This window comes from Telmatherina bonti (genome assembly GCF_933228915.1).
Source record: "Telmatherina bonti genome assembly, chromosome: 5".
Classification (NCBI taxonomy): Eukaryota; Metazoa; Chordata; class Actinopteri; order Atheriniformes; family Telmatherinidae; genus Telmatherina; species Telmatherina bonti.
In genome coordinates, this window is record NC_136623.1 from 35,865,914 (window position 1) to 35,886,360 (window position 20,447).

The 20,447-nt window shown below is 41.4% G+C and overlaps 1 protein-coding gene across 1 annotated transcript in view; it reads right to left on the minus strand.

Annotated features, from left to right (window-relative positions):
- Positions 1-19,379, minus strand: part of LOC306755627 (dolichyl-diphosphooligosaccharide--protein glycosyltransferase subunit STT3B-like) — a 50,771-nt gene extending 31,392 nt beyond the window's left edge. Inside the window, exon 1 of the mRNA XM_079240095.1 lies at positions 18,848-19,379. Within this exon, the coding sequence (XP_079096221.1) occupies positions 18,848-19,131 (284 nt within the window). The 5' untranslated portion in view covers positions 19,132-19,379. The remainder of the gene's footprint in view (positions 1-18,847) is intronic.
- Between the last annotated feature and the right edge of the window lie 1,068 nt (positions 19,380-20,447).

Genomic DNA, 20,447 nt, shown 5'->3' on the forward strand with positions numbered 1-20,447 from the left:
GTGGGGGATGGCTGCCTGCATGATGGAGGAGGAAATAGGTTTCCTTTGCTCTGGTTTCTGGGGCCCGTCTGTCCCATTTGTCGTTTGGCTCTGCATCTCAAAGTAAATTTCACAGCAGGCTTTTGACAAAGCTTCATCTTCAGCTCCTTTGATTCAACCGTTTGAATAAGTAATAAAAATGAAATGCACACAAGCGTCTCATGCATTCTAGCTGTATTACCTCCTTGGGTAGAAAGGCATTTCCAGAGGTATCACATTTAAAATAAATGAGCCTTTCAGTCCTCAACCTTGTTGAGTACTTTTTATTTTCTAGGTTTCTAGGTGAAGCAGCCATAAATAGCAGGAGAAACTGATGTGAAACAGTACTTTAATACAAGGACATGTGATATATTCAGTTCATAATGTTCCTCTTAAGGACGGTAATCTCATTCGTCTGAGGGTGCATTCACATCAGGATAGTCTGCTAGACTCTGTCCGGTGGGGACTCGGCTCAGTTTCAACATGCAGACCAGTCATGTTGATGCTGCACGGTGGTGAAATGAGCCAAACCATTGGAATAATATATCCCCATTCCCACCAAAGGTGGCGCTGCGCTAGTATTTAGCAAAAGAGACGACAAGACCCGCGTGAGAAAAAAACTCTGCTGAGAGTGAAACATGGAGACGAAACTATGGCTGCTTTGGGTTTTTTTGTCTTATGCACGTATCGTGCAGAAATACACTGCAACGATGACTGCAGTATGAACACCAGACGAGGCAGAGGACGGCTGCTATGTATTTACCCACAATGCAATGCTACTCAGCGATGACATGTTTAGCCGCATGTCATCCTTCAACCGCTGGTTGTCTACGTGGTGTCCCGATAACAATGTGGGTTTTATAGATAATTGGAGCGCTTTTTGGGGAAAGCCTGGTCTTATTAGGAGAGATGGCATCCATCCCACGTTGGATGGAGCCGCTCTCTTATCTAGCAATATGGACTCTTTTATTAGTCAGCTAAATTGACAACTCAGGGTTGGGACCAGGAGGCAGAATTGTAGTCCTACACACTTTTCTGCAGCTTCCCACCTGCCGCCGCCCACCCAAAACCCCATTCCGACCTTATACAACTTCTCAGCAGTAAGAATTAAACAACACAAAAACACTTCTGGGGTTAATCGTGAAAACCTCATAAAAATAAAAACAATGGATCTAATAAAATCTGAAAATAAGACAATAAAGTGTGGCCTACTGAATATTAGATCCCTCCCAAATAAGTCTTTATTAGTCAATGACTTGATAGGTGATCACCACATTGATTTATTCTGTCTTACGGAAACCTGGTTGCAGCAAGAGGATTATGTTAGTATTAATGAAGCTACGCCAGCTAACTATTTAAACTTTCACATTCCTAGAACTACAGGCAGAGGAGGAGGTGTTGCAGCTATTTTTAAGTCAGAATTTTTAATTAATCCTAAGCACAAAACTAACTATAAATCCTTTGAATTCCTGACATTAAATTTATCTCATCCAAAATGGAATTCAGAGAAACCGCTCCTTTTAGCATTAGTGTATCGCCCACCTGGACCTTACTCCGAGTTTCTGACCGAATTCTCTGATCTCTTGTCTGAGTTAGTGCTGACTACTGATAAGGTCATTGTACTAGGTGATTTTAATATTCATGTTGACGATGAAAATGATAGTTTAAACATTTCCTTTAGCTCTATTCTAAACTCAATTGGGTTTTCACAAAATGTCAATGGAGCCACTCACTCTCATGGTCACACTCTTGATCTTGTTCTAACATATGGTATTGAGACTGATAAGCTCAAAGTATTTCCTCAAAACCCTGTCTTGTCCGATCACTTCTTATTAACCTTTGAATTCACTTTATTTGATTACTCACTGACCAAAAATAAATTCTACTATAGTAGATGTTTATCAGACAATAATATTACAAAATTTAAACAATCAATTGAATCAATTTTTTTCACATCTACCATGTGTTAGCATGACCGAGAGTCCCCCTTTAAGCCTTACTCCTGCTCAGATTGATCAACATGCTGATACTATAACAGCTTCAATGCGTACAACCTTGGATAATGTACTTGTGGTTCCTAGAGTCTCAAGGAGCCGAGCAGGAGGCAGAGCCTTTGGTTATCAGGCCCCTCTCTTATGGAATAAGCTCCCAGTTAGTGTTAGGGAAGCAGACACCCTCCCCACCTTTAAGACTAGGCTGAAGACTTATCTTTTTGATAAGTCCTATAGCTAGGGATGGTTAGCATCCCTTAGTTATGCTGCTATAGGTTTAGACTGCTGAGGGACATTTCCTGATACACTGAGCTTCTTTCTTTTTCTCTTTATCTCTTTCTTTTACCCCCCCCAATAACAGTGTTGCATCATTAACATGTATGTCTCCTGTCTCAGCAGGTCTCCCTGGCCGGGAGTAGCAGTTCCTGTTGTCTGTTGTCTTTCTGTCCTCTTCCCCCCACACAGCAGAGGCAGATGGCTGCCTGTCCTTGAGCCGGGTTCTGCCGGAGGTTTCCTTCCTGTTAAAAGGGAGTTTTTTCCTTCCCACTGTTGCCAGTGTGCTTGCTCAGGATGGGAGATTGAGTTGGACTCAACTCAATCTGTTGGTTTCCTTATATAGGCTGTTATGAATTGGCCTTCATTATGTTTTCCCCTCTGTCTGTAAAGCGTCTTGAGATGGCATTGCCGTGATTTGACACTATATAAATAAAGTTGAATTGAAAAAGTTGAATTGAATACGTCTAATGCAGAAAGGGGTTTTTTTGTAGTCTGCTTTTGTAGTCTGCTCTGTCCATTTCTAGTGTATTTGGTCCACTAGAAACGGACAAAGACCTGCATTTGTAGGCGGACATTTGTAGGCGGACAATTTGTTTGGTGCGTTCACATTTCTCCAAATTAAGCGGACTTTCCGAGCAAACGGACTCGGATGTGAATGTGTCCTATGTAACTGTAGGCCCATCTCCACACAATACCTCCTGGCCAAAGCCCTTGAGCTGTGTGATCAACTGAAGGAGCTTTCAAACAAAAAGATTATATCTAATTAATAGTCCTGTTATAGAAAAAAAACAGCAACTCTTTTAATGATTTAATTAATTGTACTGACAAACTAAATTCATATCAACAAAATGAGTCGAGGATTTTCCACCATCAGAAGATGTTATTGGGAAGCATGTAATCCAGTAATTAGCTCTGTCCCATCTTGATTACTGTCCATCCGTCTGGTCTAATGCCTGCAGACAGGAGCTTAATAAGATCCAGCTAACTCAGAAGAGAGCAGCTTGTCTGGCCCTGAACTGCTCAGTGAGAGACGGTCTGTACGTTTACATGGAGCCAAATACACCGATAGCAACGGGTTTGAAAGCTCTATCAGAATAAACATGATCCACGTCAAATCGAAAAGGATTTTTACTCAGTTTCACTGTAGAATATTCCTTTTCTCAAACGCATCGTAGTATCAAGTAGACACTGAATCAGAAAGTTTGAGCTCTGATTAGACGAAAATATGCAACAAGTGGCGTTTCCTCACTTGGGAAGATTGCGTCAAACAAACAAATTCCCTGGACAGCTGCTGAAAGTTCCTTTTTAACTTAAACTCAAACTCTGCACCATTTCCTCACCTCCAGTCTGGTGGTACATGGTTTTTTTGCCTTTTACCCACCGAATCTAATGTATTACTGTGTCCTTACCCGCTGAAAGGCGGCGCTGGCTTTGCCTGCTGCAATGCCTCAGTCTGCCTGATCCTGTTTTTATGTATTGTTGTGTGTATGTGTGTCTGATCTGTGGCGAGTTGTGCTGGAAACTGTAATTTCCCCTTGAGGACGAAGACGAAGAGCACCTTTCATTCATTCATTCAATCATTCATTCATCAGAGGTGGTGTGTTTTTTTGTTTTTTGTCGCATCTTTATCCTTCCCCTTTGAGATGAAGTGTAGAGATACTTCTTTTTTTTTTTTTTTTAACACCCACCAATCCTTCCTCATGTAATCTCTTTATTCTGCATATAAAGGTGTGCTGTTTTCATGGCTGCTGCCTCAGTCTGTCTGATCCTGTTTACGTCACATGTATGTTGTTTTGTCTAATCTTGGACGGGTTGTACTGGAATCATTTTGTTGAGCTGAGATACTGGCTCAAAGACAAATAAAGCTGATTCTGATTCATTCTTCTAAGGCAGTGGATCCCAAATGGCACAGGGTTTTCTGAGATGAAGGCAGTGTCCATCCAGGAAGAAGCTGAAGGGTATTTGCTTAAGTATTTTTTATACCTTGGGTGTTTCATTCACATAAGACCAGAGTTTTGGAAGCCTGAAAACACTACGTTTGCACCATTTCATAACGAGACAAATCTGAGAAACGCCACAGTTCATGCTAATTTTGAAGGGGAATAAAAGGGGGGGGGGTTAAGGCTACATATTGACAATAAACTGACAATAAAGCATCATATGGAGAGAAGCAGCAAATGAAAGCCTAAAACCAATCATGGTTTCCAACACAGGCCAGGTGGGCGGTCCACGGCTTTTTGGTCATTATGATGAAAGGGGTCCTCAGGGGAAATGGTTTGGGAACCACCGTCATACAGGACACAAAATGCAAATATTGTAATGGGGCTACCTACAATCTTTGTGCACTGTTAGGCAACTAAAACTAAAAAGGATTTTCTATGAGGCTTCCTGATGCGTAAATTCAACAGCAACCTGTCATAAAATATCTCAGTGTGAAACATTGAGTACCATCCTGCAGTTCTATAAGGAACTGGTAAGCCAAAAAAATCTGCACTTTTTCCACTGAAAAAGTTATTTTTCCTCTAATGGAAAAGCCATGTCTGAGACACTGCTTTAAGATTTCATTAGCTGAATTCACTGGAGTGTCTCTGAGTGCACAGAAAAAACCCTGCAGGTCAGTCTGCTGCAGTCAGCTGCCTGGGTTCTGGATCATCCAATCAGCCTTTCACATCAACCTCCTTTAAACTCTTTGTACAGACAAATATGAGAGGCACTTTTATCTGTTTCACCAATATAACGTCACTGCAGGGCTCATATGTAAAAGCTGCATGTTGAGGCGAACAGAATCCCAGAGAGGGGAGCACAAAGGAAAACAACATGTAGTACACAAAACAAAGATGAGTGATGTTGGGAGGGCATAAAAACATGGACTGCATCAAATACAAGCACTGAGCTAATCTAACTGGCAACCAGCAAAAAATCAGAGAAGTCCATGTAAACTAAAGATATCTGAGGATTTGGGGATTAGGTTTGTCACAATACTAAAATGTAAAACTTGATACAATACTAAAGATGGCACTCTGTACTTATGATGCTATGTATTACACAGAAGGAAAAAAAACTATTTTAATAAATCAAAGTCAGAACTCCACAAAAACACCATCACAACTTAAACTATGTAAGTTTAATATGAGACATTACTATAATGAATTAAAAGCATTAAATTAAAGCCTTATTAGCTCACATAATTCTTCTCTGCTCAAACTCCTCACTGCATAGTAAAATATATTAAAAAAATAAACTTCAAGTGTCCTTTTCTTCACAATACCCAAGAACAGTTCAAGCAGGTAGAACAAACTAGTTAAGATGATCAAGATATTGTTGAAACGCTGTTTACAATTCATATTTTAAAGGAGCCTGAAGTTCACATAACGTATCATACGGGTACTTGCTCCATTAAAATGCACTTGGCAACAGTCCTGTTAATCTTTTGTGTGTCTGATGAATTCCATTGTTTCTGGCAGGTGAGGTTAAGTTTTTGGTTGTTTAGGTCTGGTTGTTGGTCCCCTTCTCCCAGTCGCAGTCTAGGACTATAAAAAAAGGATTTTCAGATGTGAATGAGTTGTGTAAACCTGGCAGAATGGCAATATTACTGTATGCTAGCAACATGGTTAACTATGGATGCTAGCAGCATGGCTGTATTACTGTAACTATGGATGGTTGGTTAACTACCCAGTTGGTAGTTAACCCAGTTTGTTAACTACCCAGCATGGCTAACTATGGATGCTGTTAAGAAATACCAGTCCACATAACAGTAGTAGCTCTCTATGGATGGCATGACCTTTTTATGAGCATGTGAATTAAAAAATTTTTAAAGCCAAAACTAAGTAAACTAAAGACGCTCCTTATTTACGCAGCAGAACAGTTGAAAATATAATTATTGTAAATGTTTAATTACACAACATGGAATTGTGAACAGAAAAGCAGAGACACAGCCAGCCACAAAGTTAACATTTTATCATCATTCATGTTCAAAATGGTCAGAGATGGCTGGACCTTTTCATCTGTTAATATCTACATAAATTAATATCAGAGTATCCATTTTTGACAACACCGCGAAGAACACAAGAATAATGTGTTGAGAAAGTATAGGAAGCCCCTCATTTTAAAAAAAAATACTCTAAATTTGTAGTCTTCTAGAGAATTTGTTATGTTTTGGGACAGAGCCTAAAGAAGCATATCAGCCACAAAAAAGTTATTCTGATAAATATTTATCAATTAAAGCTGTAGAGATTCAGATTGTTATCCCATTAAAAAATTCATCAGCTGTGAAAAGAAGGCAAGACTATTATGTTAATTTTTTCAGCTTTGTTTATGACTTCAATTTAGGTAACAGCCTCCAATGGGGGAAAAAAAAAAATCATATATCTAAAACACTGTTTAGTATACCACCTAATTTGCTTGCTTATTGTTTTTCAGAACAGCTAGCTTTCAATTTCACCTGCATAATGAGCATTAACTAAACCTAATTAAACCTAGTTAAACTAAACATAATGAAACCATCCCTAACAAATCATTACATTTCATCACATGTATGTCATCAAACCATAGAAGATTACCAACAATATTACACCGTGTTGGATATTGACAATATTGTGCACATATATGTAGTGCAATTTTTAGAATAAATTATTTTTCCCTCATGTCTTAAATTTATCACTAAAAACAAAGAACCTTGTGTTTGGTGATTTTTTTTTTTTTGTAACAATATTTCTTGGTAATAAACCATGTACCATTGGAAAGTCTGATCATTTTCCAGCGAAGCAGAGTATGTTGGTTGTGCCATTACAAAGTTTCCAAATCTTCTCTGCCGATGCCAAACAACTTTAGATTAATTACCAAGACAACTTGTTTGAACAAAGGAATAATCCAAACATTAATGTCTTTGGGCCACTATCACAAATACTGACTGCATACAGAAGAAATAGTCCAGCAGTTGTGGGCGCTATCTTAGTAAACAGCATGACTGTTATCACCCTTCCCAATTTTGGTGTTCACATAGTTACTTATGATTTCTAAGTGGGAGAACTTGCAAAATCACAAGGTTTCCATCTACATTTCAATTGGAAGTGGTGAGAGCAAGTAGGAGAATGCAGATGTTGAAAAGCAGTGGCCCTAAAATGGAGTCTTGGGAAACACCTCATGTTGTTTTAGTTCACTCAGATTAATAGTTTTCTGCAGACACAAAGTAGTTTTTGGTTTTTTAAAACGGGCTCAAATTAGTTATTTGCCTCACCAGAAATTGCTAAGTTTTTCAGCTAGTAAGGCCCAACAGGTGCCGACTAAATCGGCCAATCATAGTCCTTTTCAAAATAATAATCATTGGCCAGAGTTTTGCCGATGAAACGCTGAGTTATTCTTAGTTCCTCATTAAATGGCAAATGCTTTTAAGTGTCAGAGTAGCACATAATAATGTCCCTTCGACTGTTGTCCAATAACTGGAGCTCTGACTGATTCAATCCTGAGTCCTCACCATTCTCATCACAGTAACGTACCGGAGTAGCTACAGAAAGGCAACAGTACGGGAGTGGGCTGAGCAGAACTTGCCGACAGGTACGTTTATGAAGACATTTCAAAATACTACCATCGGTCAGGCCCTTATTAGCCTCGTAAGATGTTCATGTTGACGGCCCTGAATCGGAGCTCTAGTAGTATCAGGTACTGCAGTCAAACTCTGCAGCTGAATGAATAAATCAGACACTCAGATTTGATCAGAAATACAGTTTTTTATTTTTTTTATTTTTTTTTTAAAAGACACCAGCTTCCTCTACTTGCTCATGTAAATCAATGGACAGCAGACAGGCTATACCTCCCTGGTGTCAAAGTACTGTAAGTGTAACTGCTGTTAGATAGTCCTCCTCGTGCCCGTTTATGGTTGTCCCCTGAGCCGTGGTACCATATTTAACTTTCTGAGCTGGCTGTATCACCATGGACCATGGCCAGATGTTCACAGACTACTCACATAATATGATGTAGGAGGTTTTTCTCCTTCTATCATCCAATTTCTCACCATGCGCACCACGGTTCTAAATTATGTTAACATTAAATACTCTTTATCAAGGATGGAAATGATTACGTGATGCTTAACAACAGTCAACAACAGCAGTGGAATCACAGTTATTGACCAAACCCCATTTTAATGTACAGCCAAAAGAGGGTAAAACAGCACGGTGAGAGTTCAGCATTTATTACAGATAATCCATAACAGTCGTTTGGAAAGCGGCAGGGTCACACCAACACACCTCCACAAGCAAAGAGACAAGTCCCAGAGAGATGTGAAGAGCTTTGTAGATTGAGTAAAGTCGTGTCGGGTTTCTAATGGCTCCAGTGCCTGGTGGTAAGCAGGCTACCTTCATCTTTCTGTGCACCCCTTTACCCACAAGGAAATTTAATTATTTAATTATCTAATAATAATTAAATAATTTCATCTTTGGGATTAATGAAGTAAAATTGAATTAAGAAGGCACCTGGGTCTTCATGTTCTTTAATAGGAGTGGATGTTGTTATCTCTAACTTGAAAACTGGTTTCTTATTCAGCTGTCGGCACTCTGCTTCCTTAACAATTCACTGTAACGTCTGCAGAGGGTTCGGGTGTGAATCCCAGCATCCTGCAAAGCTCCACTGTGAGGACATTTTCAGTCTCAGGTCACAGTATGGCAGGAAGAAACAAAGACTTTTGAAAATAAGCTGCATGACAGAGTTGCATAGAAGATTTTTCTAAATAAAAAGCACAGAGAAAATCAGCCAAAGGTGATTTGCAACGAAATGCAACGAAAAATCAGCAGACTGTGTTTTATATCTACTGTGTCCTGCCTGGATCACGCTATAAATAACGTAAAAGCACACTGATCAAACAAGCATACAGTCTTCATAAAACAACATTCTTTTCAATTAATAAACCTATTTGAGTGTTTTTGCAGTCTGCTGAATTTAATAAGTAAAATAGTGATAACTGCATGTGAAGTATGTGTACTGGAGCTTAAGATCTTCAGCTAAATGTTATGTTTATATTATGCTTTAACTAATGACAAACAACAGCTCTATTTTTTTTTTTTTTTGTTTTTGTTTGGTTTTAGCTACAATAGTGATGTTCTGCTTTTTGCAGTTTAGTTTTTTATTGTATTCAGGGTTACGGAAGCGTAGCGTCATCACCCTCATAGTAAGGTAAGGGGATTTTATCACACTACAACATGATAGTTTTATTGTAAAAAACGTGTCACATTAGTGTGTTGAGTTCTATTCTAAAAAAAAAGTGAACCTCATTATATTATAACGTTATGTGTTTCATGAGATACGTGGTATGTATGTATGTGTGTATATATACTTACAAGTGTTTATAGTTTTAGAGAATTATAGTCTATCAGAATCTTCCATTTGTGGTAAGAAAAAAAAAATATATATATATATATATGTATATATATGTATATGTATATATATATATATATATATATATATATATATATATATATATATATATATATATATACATATTTATACATATATATATATATATATTTAAACATGCTAAATAATTTATGTATCATAACTGCATATGAGAAACTTGGGCCAAAAGAAAAAAGCCTGAACATCAGTAAGTATTCAAGGTTACAACGGATTACAAGTATTGGCACTTAAGTCCACTCGTCACTAAGTAGAGTGGGTACCGGTCCAACATGGCGGCCCTACGCTCATCAGGCTGGTAGCAGTAGCAGTCAACGCGGCGTTTACTAAGTATTATGTGTGTTTTACTTATTTTGCATATTTCTCAGTTCCTAGCCAGGCATGCAAGAATATCAAGTCCAATCAAGGTGACATCAATTAAATCCGACAGATAAAACCAACAAAAAAACCCAACAAGATGTGAACAGATTTCCAGGAAAGCGCATGAAGCTTATTACACAGTTATTTCATCATTATCATCATCATCATCATCTGTCAGTGCACTCATACCATCCCGGTACTCTGGAACAAAGGAACCGCTCAGATTAATGTCCTCAACAGGAGTGACACATCCAAAGTAAACACACACACACACACACACACACATTTCAGAGTGGTGTCGGAGATCAAACAGCAGGTGAAAGAGGAAGTGGAAACAGCATGGGATTCACAATGCCTGACACCAGTGCATGTACACACACACTAATACACAAGCTGATGAAGTAATATCTGCAGAAAAACATGTGGAACCACAACTCCACAAAACTGCCCAAAATATAACAAACAGGTCATTCTGCAGCACAAGCCAGTTTCCATGCTAAAAGCTCCGTCACTTTTCCTCTGAATGAAGCTTCAAATGACTCATCCTCATTCTGTTTGTTGCATAACCAAACAACAGTATTAGTATTATGTAATATAAATACATGATACTGAGGATTTACTCTGATAGCATCACAGTGACATAAGCACATGCTAAATATATTATCAGGGTGTCTGACAGCTGATGTCCATCCAGACATCCAGGAATGCTGCCGGAACTCTGCAGCAGAAACTGAGGGATCAAGTGACAGATCCACAAATAGTAAAAGTTACGATCTGTTTACCTTCTACTCAACTTCACTTTAACTTAAGTGAAACTGTACTTTACTTTTGGCAGTAAATTTACATTAAATTTCTCATCACGGGTCACACAGTAAAGGTTGTTGGGCAGTTTTACATATCAGCTGAGCAGCACTCGTTAGATTAGCGATGAGTAATCAGTTCTGATTTATCAAGTCATCACTTAATAATAGGAAATAAAATACTTTAACCTACACCTGGGGGGGAATGTGTTACTACTACCACATCAGTTTACTAACCCTATCGGCCGGTCGATTACAACCCTTTCTTAAAACAGTCCTCATCGGCTGGAGCTTTGCAGAATAAACTGTGATATATCCTTGATTCCTCATAAAAAGTAACTGATGTTAATAGCTGGACTGCGCGGAACAATCTCCTGTGCCGTCTGTCCAACGCATGGAGCTCTGACTCCAATCCTCAGTCTTGTCACAGGATTAGGCTGAGCAGAGCTCGCCAACAGGCAAGTTTATGACATTTTAAGATAAAAATGACGAAAGATGTTTCGGGCTGCAAGGCGGCAAAGAAGGTTGCTGGTTTGAGCCTCAGCTGGGGGGAAGTTATGACGGTGTGGAGTTTGCACGCTCTCCCAGTTTATACGCAGGTTCTCTTCAGGTACTCCAGCTTCCTCCCACCATCCAAAAACATGCATGTTAGGTAGATTTGTTGCCCTAAATTGTGAGTGTTTGTGTCTCTGTGGTGGCACTGGGATGGACTGGCGACCTGTCCAGGGTGTATCCTGCCTCTCGCCCACTGACTGCTGGGATAGGCTCCAGCTTCCCCGCGACACTTGAATGGACTAAGAAGTTAAGAAAATAGATGGATAAACATGTTTCTTGTTGCAGTTAATATATAGTTTTTTCTGCTAAATATGGGAATCGGCCTGGAAGAATCCGTTTCGGTCAGAAACCTTCACGTCATTCCGTAGCAGGCTGGAAAAACCACAGACTTGTCCTGCAGACCGCGGTCATGACAGGGAGATACCGTGCCAACAATCACATCAACGTGCTTTCTGTGGGAACACCACAAAGTAACAGGGTGTATACATGACAGCAGCACAAGGTTAGCTAACAACAATCACCCACTTAGAGGGGGGTGGTCAAATAATAATCAGTGATTTAGAAATGTTTTTACTTGAAGTCTCCACCCTGACTATCCAGGATGTACTAGATTAGGATGATCTAGGTCCAGCTCTTGAGGACAGCTGTGCAGGAGGTTTTAGATGTTTCCTGCTTCAACACACCTGACACAGATTAATGGCTTATTAACAGTCTTGGGCAGAAATCCATGAAAATCTATTCTGCTAACTATATTCAAATTTGCAAGAATAATATGTCCATCAAACTCTATGACAATAGAACAAGTTGTATTTTATCTCAGGAGAAGTGTTAGATCTGCAAATCAAATCAGCAGTAAAACGCTGTAAATGTGCTCTATTAGCCGAGAGAATCCAGCAGTTTGGCCGTCATACCACTGAGAAATCATGTCAGGAGGTCTGACTCTGTCCAACAAGACATCTGACCAGGAGCACAAACTGTCGTGACCTCGGACAGCAAGCCGAGCGCTTCGCTGAAGGCACCAACAGGACCAGTCATTACTGTGGCCTTGTTTCTGCAGAAACTGCTTCAGCTTTTTATCACCGGGAACTCAATCTCCGAATATAACACAGAGAAAAGTGATTATTTGACCTTGTCAGTAAGAAATAAAATGATTAATCTGAAAAAAAAGATGTAAGAAGCCCACCTGAAGAGGCAGGCAATGTAAATGAAGCCAATGCAGCTAAATGTAGCACCTGCTTTGTTATTCTGTTTTATTTCTGCTCCCCAGCTTGTCTCCTTCTCATATCAAACCTTCAAGAGTGTCTTTTACTCTGCTAAGAAAACACACAGGAAGCTACAGACCTTTACCAGTATCCCACATCTAACAGCCGTTATTCTAAAGCACAAAACCAGAGTAAACCAGAGAAAACCCACTCTGAAATACAGTCATCACCTCAATAAACCCCATCCTGTTTTCATCATCCTCCACCCAAGAACAACCAATATTTTAGATACATTTTTCATCAAACCTGCAGACGTCACCAGCTTTGGCATAAAAAATACTGCAGAAAAGATCCAGGGAAGAGGCATTCAGAGATTAATAAAAAGGGGGGAAAACACTGCATGCATGAGTGGAAGAACAACTAACTTTAACATGAATAGGTTTCACTTGTCATGAGCCACAAAAGCACACCATCCACATGGTTTGTAGACTCACAAAGACACTTTGACAGGAAACAATCAAACAGAACTTCAGTCACAGCTGAACTCTTCGGCTTGGATCATCCTAAAAACACGACAAGCAACAAGTCTTAGCAGCAAAATGCCGCTTTGACTGGATAATCTCACCAGAAGAATATACCAGCTGCTGATGACTGGAACCTAATTTATGACATTTTTTTAATGTGATAAATTCCAGAGAATTAAACGTAATGAATTACTAACTTAGAATTTAAAATATCACCAGCAGGAGCGCTGCAGATTGCTGCCTGCTTTGACATGAGTGTGTTCTATGACTCTCAGGACCTCTGGAGTGTGTGTTCATTTCGACTGCTAACTGGATAACTGGATTAGCAGTTGGCTTCTAGGTATCTGTCATCTGATGCTTCGCATTACATTTTACATTCATCATCAACTTTCTCAGGTCCACCTGTTCAGTTGCTTATTAACACCCATAACTAATCAGCCAATCACACGGCAACAACTCAGTGCGGTTTAGTCATGTAGACACGATGCAGATCACCTGCTGAAGTCAGAACTGAGCTTCAGAACGAGGAAGAAAGATGATTTACGTGACTTTGAATGTAGCATGGTTGGTCTGTTTCAGAAACTGCTGATCTACAGGGATTTCCACACAACTATTTCTAGGGTTTACAGAGATGGTCTGAAGAAGAGAAAACATCCAGCGAGCAGCATGTCTTGATGGTGTCAGAGGAGACTGGACAGACTGGTTGGAGGTGATGGAAAGACAACAGGAAGTCAGACAAGCACTGCTTCCACCCAAGATATTCAGAATATCATCTCTGAACTCGGGTTGGCTGATTAGTAAGGCTCCAACAGTTAGTTGGATAAAAATTCATCGAAGCAAAATTTCTTCGTCAACGCGCCGTGTTATAAACGCTCCTAACGGCTTTGCTACTAAAACGCTGCGACAGACTACTTAACGCCATTTATGGATCCATTCTGACTTGTACCAACAGACAGGCAGCTGGTGGTGTGGGAGGTATTTTCTTGGCACACTTCGGTCTCTCATTACCAGTTTGGCATGGTTTAACCACCAAAGTATCGTTGTTGACCACGTTCATCCCTTTATGAGCACAGTGCAGAATCTTCTGATGGGAACTCCCAGCAGGATGATGAAGATAATCAAGAATTTTCTCAGACTCTGCTTCCACTAATTTACAAGCAGATGTAATCTTTCTTCATCTTTGATCCTCTTCTGCCTATAATGATCCTTTATTTAGTACAAGAGAATTATTACATTATTATCAGTAGGGCTGGGCGATATGATAATATATATTGTTTGGACGATAGAAAATGTCCATCGTTTCATATGAGGCTGTATCGTTTGAGCTGCAATATGTAAACAAACATGGAGGAAGACGGTAGCAGACGTGTTTCAGAGGATAATTCACTAAAAAATGAGCAGCCAACCCAAACTCATGAGTTTGTTCATGAAAGAGGGAAAATTTCTGTCTGGATGCGGTTTGGGGATAAAAAGACCGACGTGGAACCGACAACAGACTAGCTCACAGTCCCAACAACGGACTCCGACACAACAAACTCATTTCATCACCTGCACAGGAATCAGGATAAAGAATACAGAATAAAGAATAGACTCAATAAAAGCAGCAAAAGCAGCGTCAAGTGGAGGCGAAAGCTCCTATTAAACTCCAGACCAAACGCTGCAGCAGGTATTTACCTGTGGAACGTCATACGGCCATAGTTCCCCCAGATGGAAGGAGATCCCTGCTGCCGTTGCCATAAACATCTGACACATAACTGATGACTGACACAACATTACACACACAGTTTTATGTGCTTATGTATATCGTTATGGGGATATAAAATGAGCGATATCGGGGTGAGATTTTGGTCGTTCCGCCCAGCCCTAATAATCAGGTTTGTATCGTCACAGCCAGGTTACAGAAAACTGAACACTTTTCCTTCCCTGCACTAGAGCTGCTTTTGCTGCAACGTGGCTGATATGAAGCATCCTCTCGGCAACCGACAGGCACCTGGTGTGTTTTGACATACTTTCATCTGGTCAGGCACTTCTCTCCGATAAATCACTGCAGGACCGTTGGGATTCCCAGATGGCACAGGGCTTGCAGGAGACTGCTGCAAAACGTATTAAAGATTACTGGAGACAATGCATGGATCGCTTCCTGTAATTCACCATTTGTTCAGCAATATAAACACCCGACACTCAGCCATCTCCACACACATATCGGCATCCACTGGCAGGATGAGACATGGTCATTGTCAGACCATCTGAGGGGTTTACAACTTACCAAAAAGCAGTTTTTAGTGTGTCGGACAGATTCAGAGGAACTAATGAAGCTGCTCTGTGTAACAGCCAGAACTCAAAGCATACCTTCCTATTTACAGACTGTCTGCCCGATGCCAGCACAGACCAGCTTTCTGCAGGCAAATCTAATGACTTGATCTGGTCCTTCGGAGGGAGAGAGACCACTAACTAGACACATCAAAGGGACACATCTGAGAGGATGGTGTGAGGGAGGGAGGGAGATGGATAGACTGAACTGAAGGGGGTTGCTTGCTCTCCTGCCATGTTTGTTTGGAAATAAGGTGGGAAATAATGGCAAGCTTGCAGTGAGGTCATAGGGCAGCTCAAGGGAGCCGTCTTCAAACTGGGATCAGAAACTGAAAGATGGACGCCTTGTTCTGTAGCGGTACATCTCAACAAAAGCCTGCTGTAGATGTACTGCAAGGAGACTATCTTCATGGACACACAAACAAGCACACTCTCACACACACACACACACACACACACACACACACACACACACACACTCTCACACACACACACACACACATCAGGGTTAGGGTATTCCCTTTAACACACACATTTTCCCTGCCTGTCTAAATAACTTCACACCGAATTTAACAAGGCATTGCAAACACACTCCATTCTCTTCTCATGACCTGCATGAGAAACGCAACACACAGAAAAACCCACATGATTCATCAGTTATTCAAATATCTAGTTTACATAATGCTGCCAAGCTGACAGTAAAGGGAGAGTGACAGAACAATGAAGCAGAGCACGAATAAATTTCACTCCATGTCGTGCCACGTTAGGCTTCCAAACAGCGACACTACAGATTCTGAGGATTCCCAGCCAGCCAGACACCGAGCTGGCCGGATAATCCACACCGCTGGGCTCGGAGTAATCATTAAACGCTTTCAGTGATGTAATGTAGGCTTGTGCCAGACAACGGTCCCCTTAAGTAGGAACAAAAGGCTTGGACACTTTCTGACGAGAAGGAAAAAATTTAGTAGATCAGAAATTAAATAAAGTATTGATTGTGGCAGAGGATACTGTTTAACACCTGCTCAACAGTCACTATGTAGGAAGGGAAGTAAGAGCTGGGAAATGACATGAAGCTGAGGGGAGTGCAAACATGAGGTGGACTTTGTCGCACAGCAAAGTTCTGCAGACTCACTGGGAAACCTGGAAACAGAATAACGATCCTTTTGCACCCAATGTAGAACCAGAAAAAACCAGAAACATTTACTATAAATATTTATCTTCTATTAAATGAAATCACCACATCTCAGACAACCTGTTTAACTCTGATCAGTGGGTCACTCATCAGTGGATAGGAATGCAGCATGGAGTGAAAATCAGTTCAATTAGCCTGAACGATGTTTGAAGCTGTTTGAGGGGGACCATTTTCACTGCTGCACCACTAAGCATGCAGCAGAGCAGCTGTGTTTACGCCACGTTAAGCGCCGTGAATGGATGCAGAAAGACGAAGTTGAACATGATGAGAGAAGTTAGTGTATCCGTTGTCTGGAGATTATTTGGTGTTAAGAGGCCTCCCTCTCCCCAGCCACGTTTGTCAGCTCTTCAGAGGGAATCCTGAAGTTCTCCCTGGCTAGCCGAGAGATATAATCCCTCCAGCATGTCCTAGGTCTCCCACAGGGTCTCCTCCCACCAGAAAGCCTCCCCAGGGAGGCGTCCAGGAGGCATCCAAACCAGATGCCCAGACAGGAAGCGGCTCTACTGAGCTCCTCCCAGATGACTGGACTCCTCACCCTATCTCTAAGGGAGAGCCTGATGAAAACATGTTTTTGAACATGAACTACAGGTAAAACTGGAAAAATTAGACAACACTTGATGTCACTTGTGCACACTTTGCTAGAAGTGAAGACCATGAGACAAAAAACAGCAAGCGATAGATGAACATAACATACGATACAGCTAAAGGATGTGGAACTGTCCTGACAGCAGACTGATTCTTCGGTCAGCCTTCTGTGTTTATGTCCTCCATATTTCTGCTCGTTATCAGAGATCTGGTGGATGCTTCCAAAAGTAGCAGCAGAGCCACCAGAAACATGCAACCAATCAATGGAACAAAGAAGCAACAACGTAGTTCTTTGAAGAGAAGTTGTGTTTGTCTGTCGACCTTCAGACAGCTGTTATATTACCTCGACCGGGGATTGTAAAGCAACATCCTGAACAACAGATATGAGGACATGAACTGATGTGTAGCGTATTGCCTTGCAACCATGCCAACATGAAGGACACATATGGGCAGTGACATTTCACGCTTGAAATGGAAGTATCTATGTATGCATGCATGTGCAGGGACAATGAAGGAGCATTTTACCTCATATTCCCCACAAATTCTAGCTGAAACTGTTTCACTCAGTGGAGTCGCTGTAGATATTCTTAAAGTTCACATCTCAGATAATCTGCAGGCATTAATAAAACCTCCATAAAGTACTGCATCTATTTTAAGCCATAATACGATCTAGAAATGACGACATAGATGGTGAATTCAGCTTGTTCAACTGTGGTTCTAAGTGTAACAATGTAGGAGAAATAGTCTAGTGGATTCGCACCGTAGCGGGACCGGGCATCCATCCCAACGTGATATAAATCTGGATGTCAACACTGAACATAAAAGATCATTTCAAAACTATGTGGGACAAATGTAAAATATCTCTTTTAAAACTTGTATTTTCTAGTTTATGTTTTCAGACCTGCAGAAGTAATCCATTCTTTTAGATCTGATTCGTACTTGTTACAGATGCGACATACAAAACGTTTGTACGAGATACTCCCTTTCCCTGTTCCAGGGATAACACTGGAACAAGGAGGTACAAAAAAATAAGCAAGCGGTTGGTCAAAATAACCAACGCCAACACAACCTATACAGTCAAACATTTTACAGTTCTCATGACAGAGAACAGGTCAGTAATTCTTCTGTACATCAATGAATTAAAAACACCATTAAATGGTGAAACCAGTATAATTTTTCAAAGTACCATTATATAAAAAGTGTGTTGAGCCCAGTCAGATATGAGATGTAAAGTCCACACAGCTAAAAGGAGAAAGTGTACTCTGACATCAGCTGGTAAACACGGGACAAAACTGTGTAAATGGGAGCAAAAGCTTCTTCTTTCCGGGTTTAACCCGCGTCAGATGAAGCTGTCACTATTGTCCTCATCTACTCTGACCACCTCCTCCTCCTCCTGCTCCTGCTCCTCCTCCTCCTCCTATGTTACACTGTATTCAGAGCAACAATGACTGTTTGCTGACTCAGGTCTGATAGGTGATGAGGTCAATACAAGTCCACTAAAGTCCAACACCGGTCCAGAACATGGTTTTTAGCTCTGGATCTCCGTGTTTTATTACAGATACCATCAAACCCTTCAGATGAGATGATTTAAGGGATACCTCGGTGTACGGGTGGCGGTGGGGGACACACTTACCAGGGATCGAACTCGTGGATGATGCTCTCAAACCGAATGACAGCGAAGAGTCTGGAGCTGAAGCCGGCCAGCCAGGCCAGGAACAGGATGGTGAAGGACAGCAGAGACTGCCAACCAGCCGGCTGCGACAGGCCGCTGGACAGACCTCCTCCGTCTCCTCCTCCTCCTGCACTGCCGGTGCCGTCTCTCTCCACCGCCGCCGCGCTGCTGCGCCCGTTCCCGGAGTACGAAGCTCCGGAGTTCAGGGAGGATTTCTGTCTGCTGTCGGCGTGATGTTCCGCCATATTCCACGTCGGAGGAAGCAAATGGAGCTAATATCAGGCAGGGAAGAAACCCCTCCGCCTTCCTGCTCTCTGCCACGCTCCACTTCCCAAACCAGTCCCAAACCAGCCGCACCACCTTCCCGGAGAAGCTCCTCAGATCCCGGACTTCCCAAACTGGTTCCCACCGACCGTAAAGCAGCTAGATCTTTCCTGGGAGATGCATAACAGCGTGGATCTGCACGAGGCTGGAAGCGACACGCGCGGCTCGCGCAGTTCCTCCTTCCTTCCGTGGATGGAGGGGGGCGGGAAGCTCGCGTGGAGCAGGAAGAGCTGTCAGCCTCTCACAGGGGGACAGGTACGGCCGCTGCGCGACGAGCCCAATCGCAGGACAGGGCGCGTGACTGGCGGGCGGTACGACCAATCACAAGGAGCTTTGTTACCGGCGAAGCCGTCACGGCCACGGAGGAGCAGAAGATGGTTTGCGACGAAGAGGAGGAAGGGATGAAGATGGACAGGGGGCAGAGCATAGACATATATATATATATATATAGACCCCTCGTTGAGCGCTGGAGAGTGAACCAGCGTCGCTCTGCTTTCGAGTTTTGCTGCAGAGTCAACATAGTTTCCCCACAAAACTTTTCTGTGGAACAACGCGTATATATTACACACAAACAAACACTTTCTACATAACTGGTTTATAAATAATGTTAACACAGTGAATAATCTACTAAATGCAAATGATAGGTTTTACTCCTATGAGGTGTTTATGGAAAAATATGATATTGATGTTTCACAAAGAGAGTTTTACATGGTAGCATAATTACCTCCACCAAGGAGGTTATGTTTTTACCGGCTTTATCTGTTTGTGTTCAGGATAACTTAAAAAGTTACAGACGGATTTTCATGAAATTTTCAGGACTTGTTGGAAATGTAAAAAGGAAGAACTGGTTTAATCTTGGTGGTGATCCGGATCACCGTTTGGATCATTCATTCATTTCATTCATTTTCTAAACCGCTTAATCCAATTCAGGGTCGCGGGGAAGCTGGAGCCTATCCCTGCTGGCTTTGGGCGACAGGCAGGGTACACCCTGGACAGCTCGCCAGTCCATCGCAGCGTTTGGATCCAGGAACTTTTTAAAGGCCTTGATGGAGGTTTTTTGCTCTCCGGGTGTTATTCTGGGTAACTTTTGAATTGTAGTTTTGATACAATACTTTATTTTCAGACTTTGTACAACTGAAAATGTATTAATTTATATTGATAAATTAATACATGTAAATAAAAGAAAGAGTCAACCGTAGTCAAGAGAAAGCCAGCAACTATTCCCGTATTTTGTTCA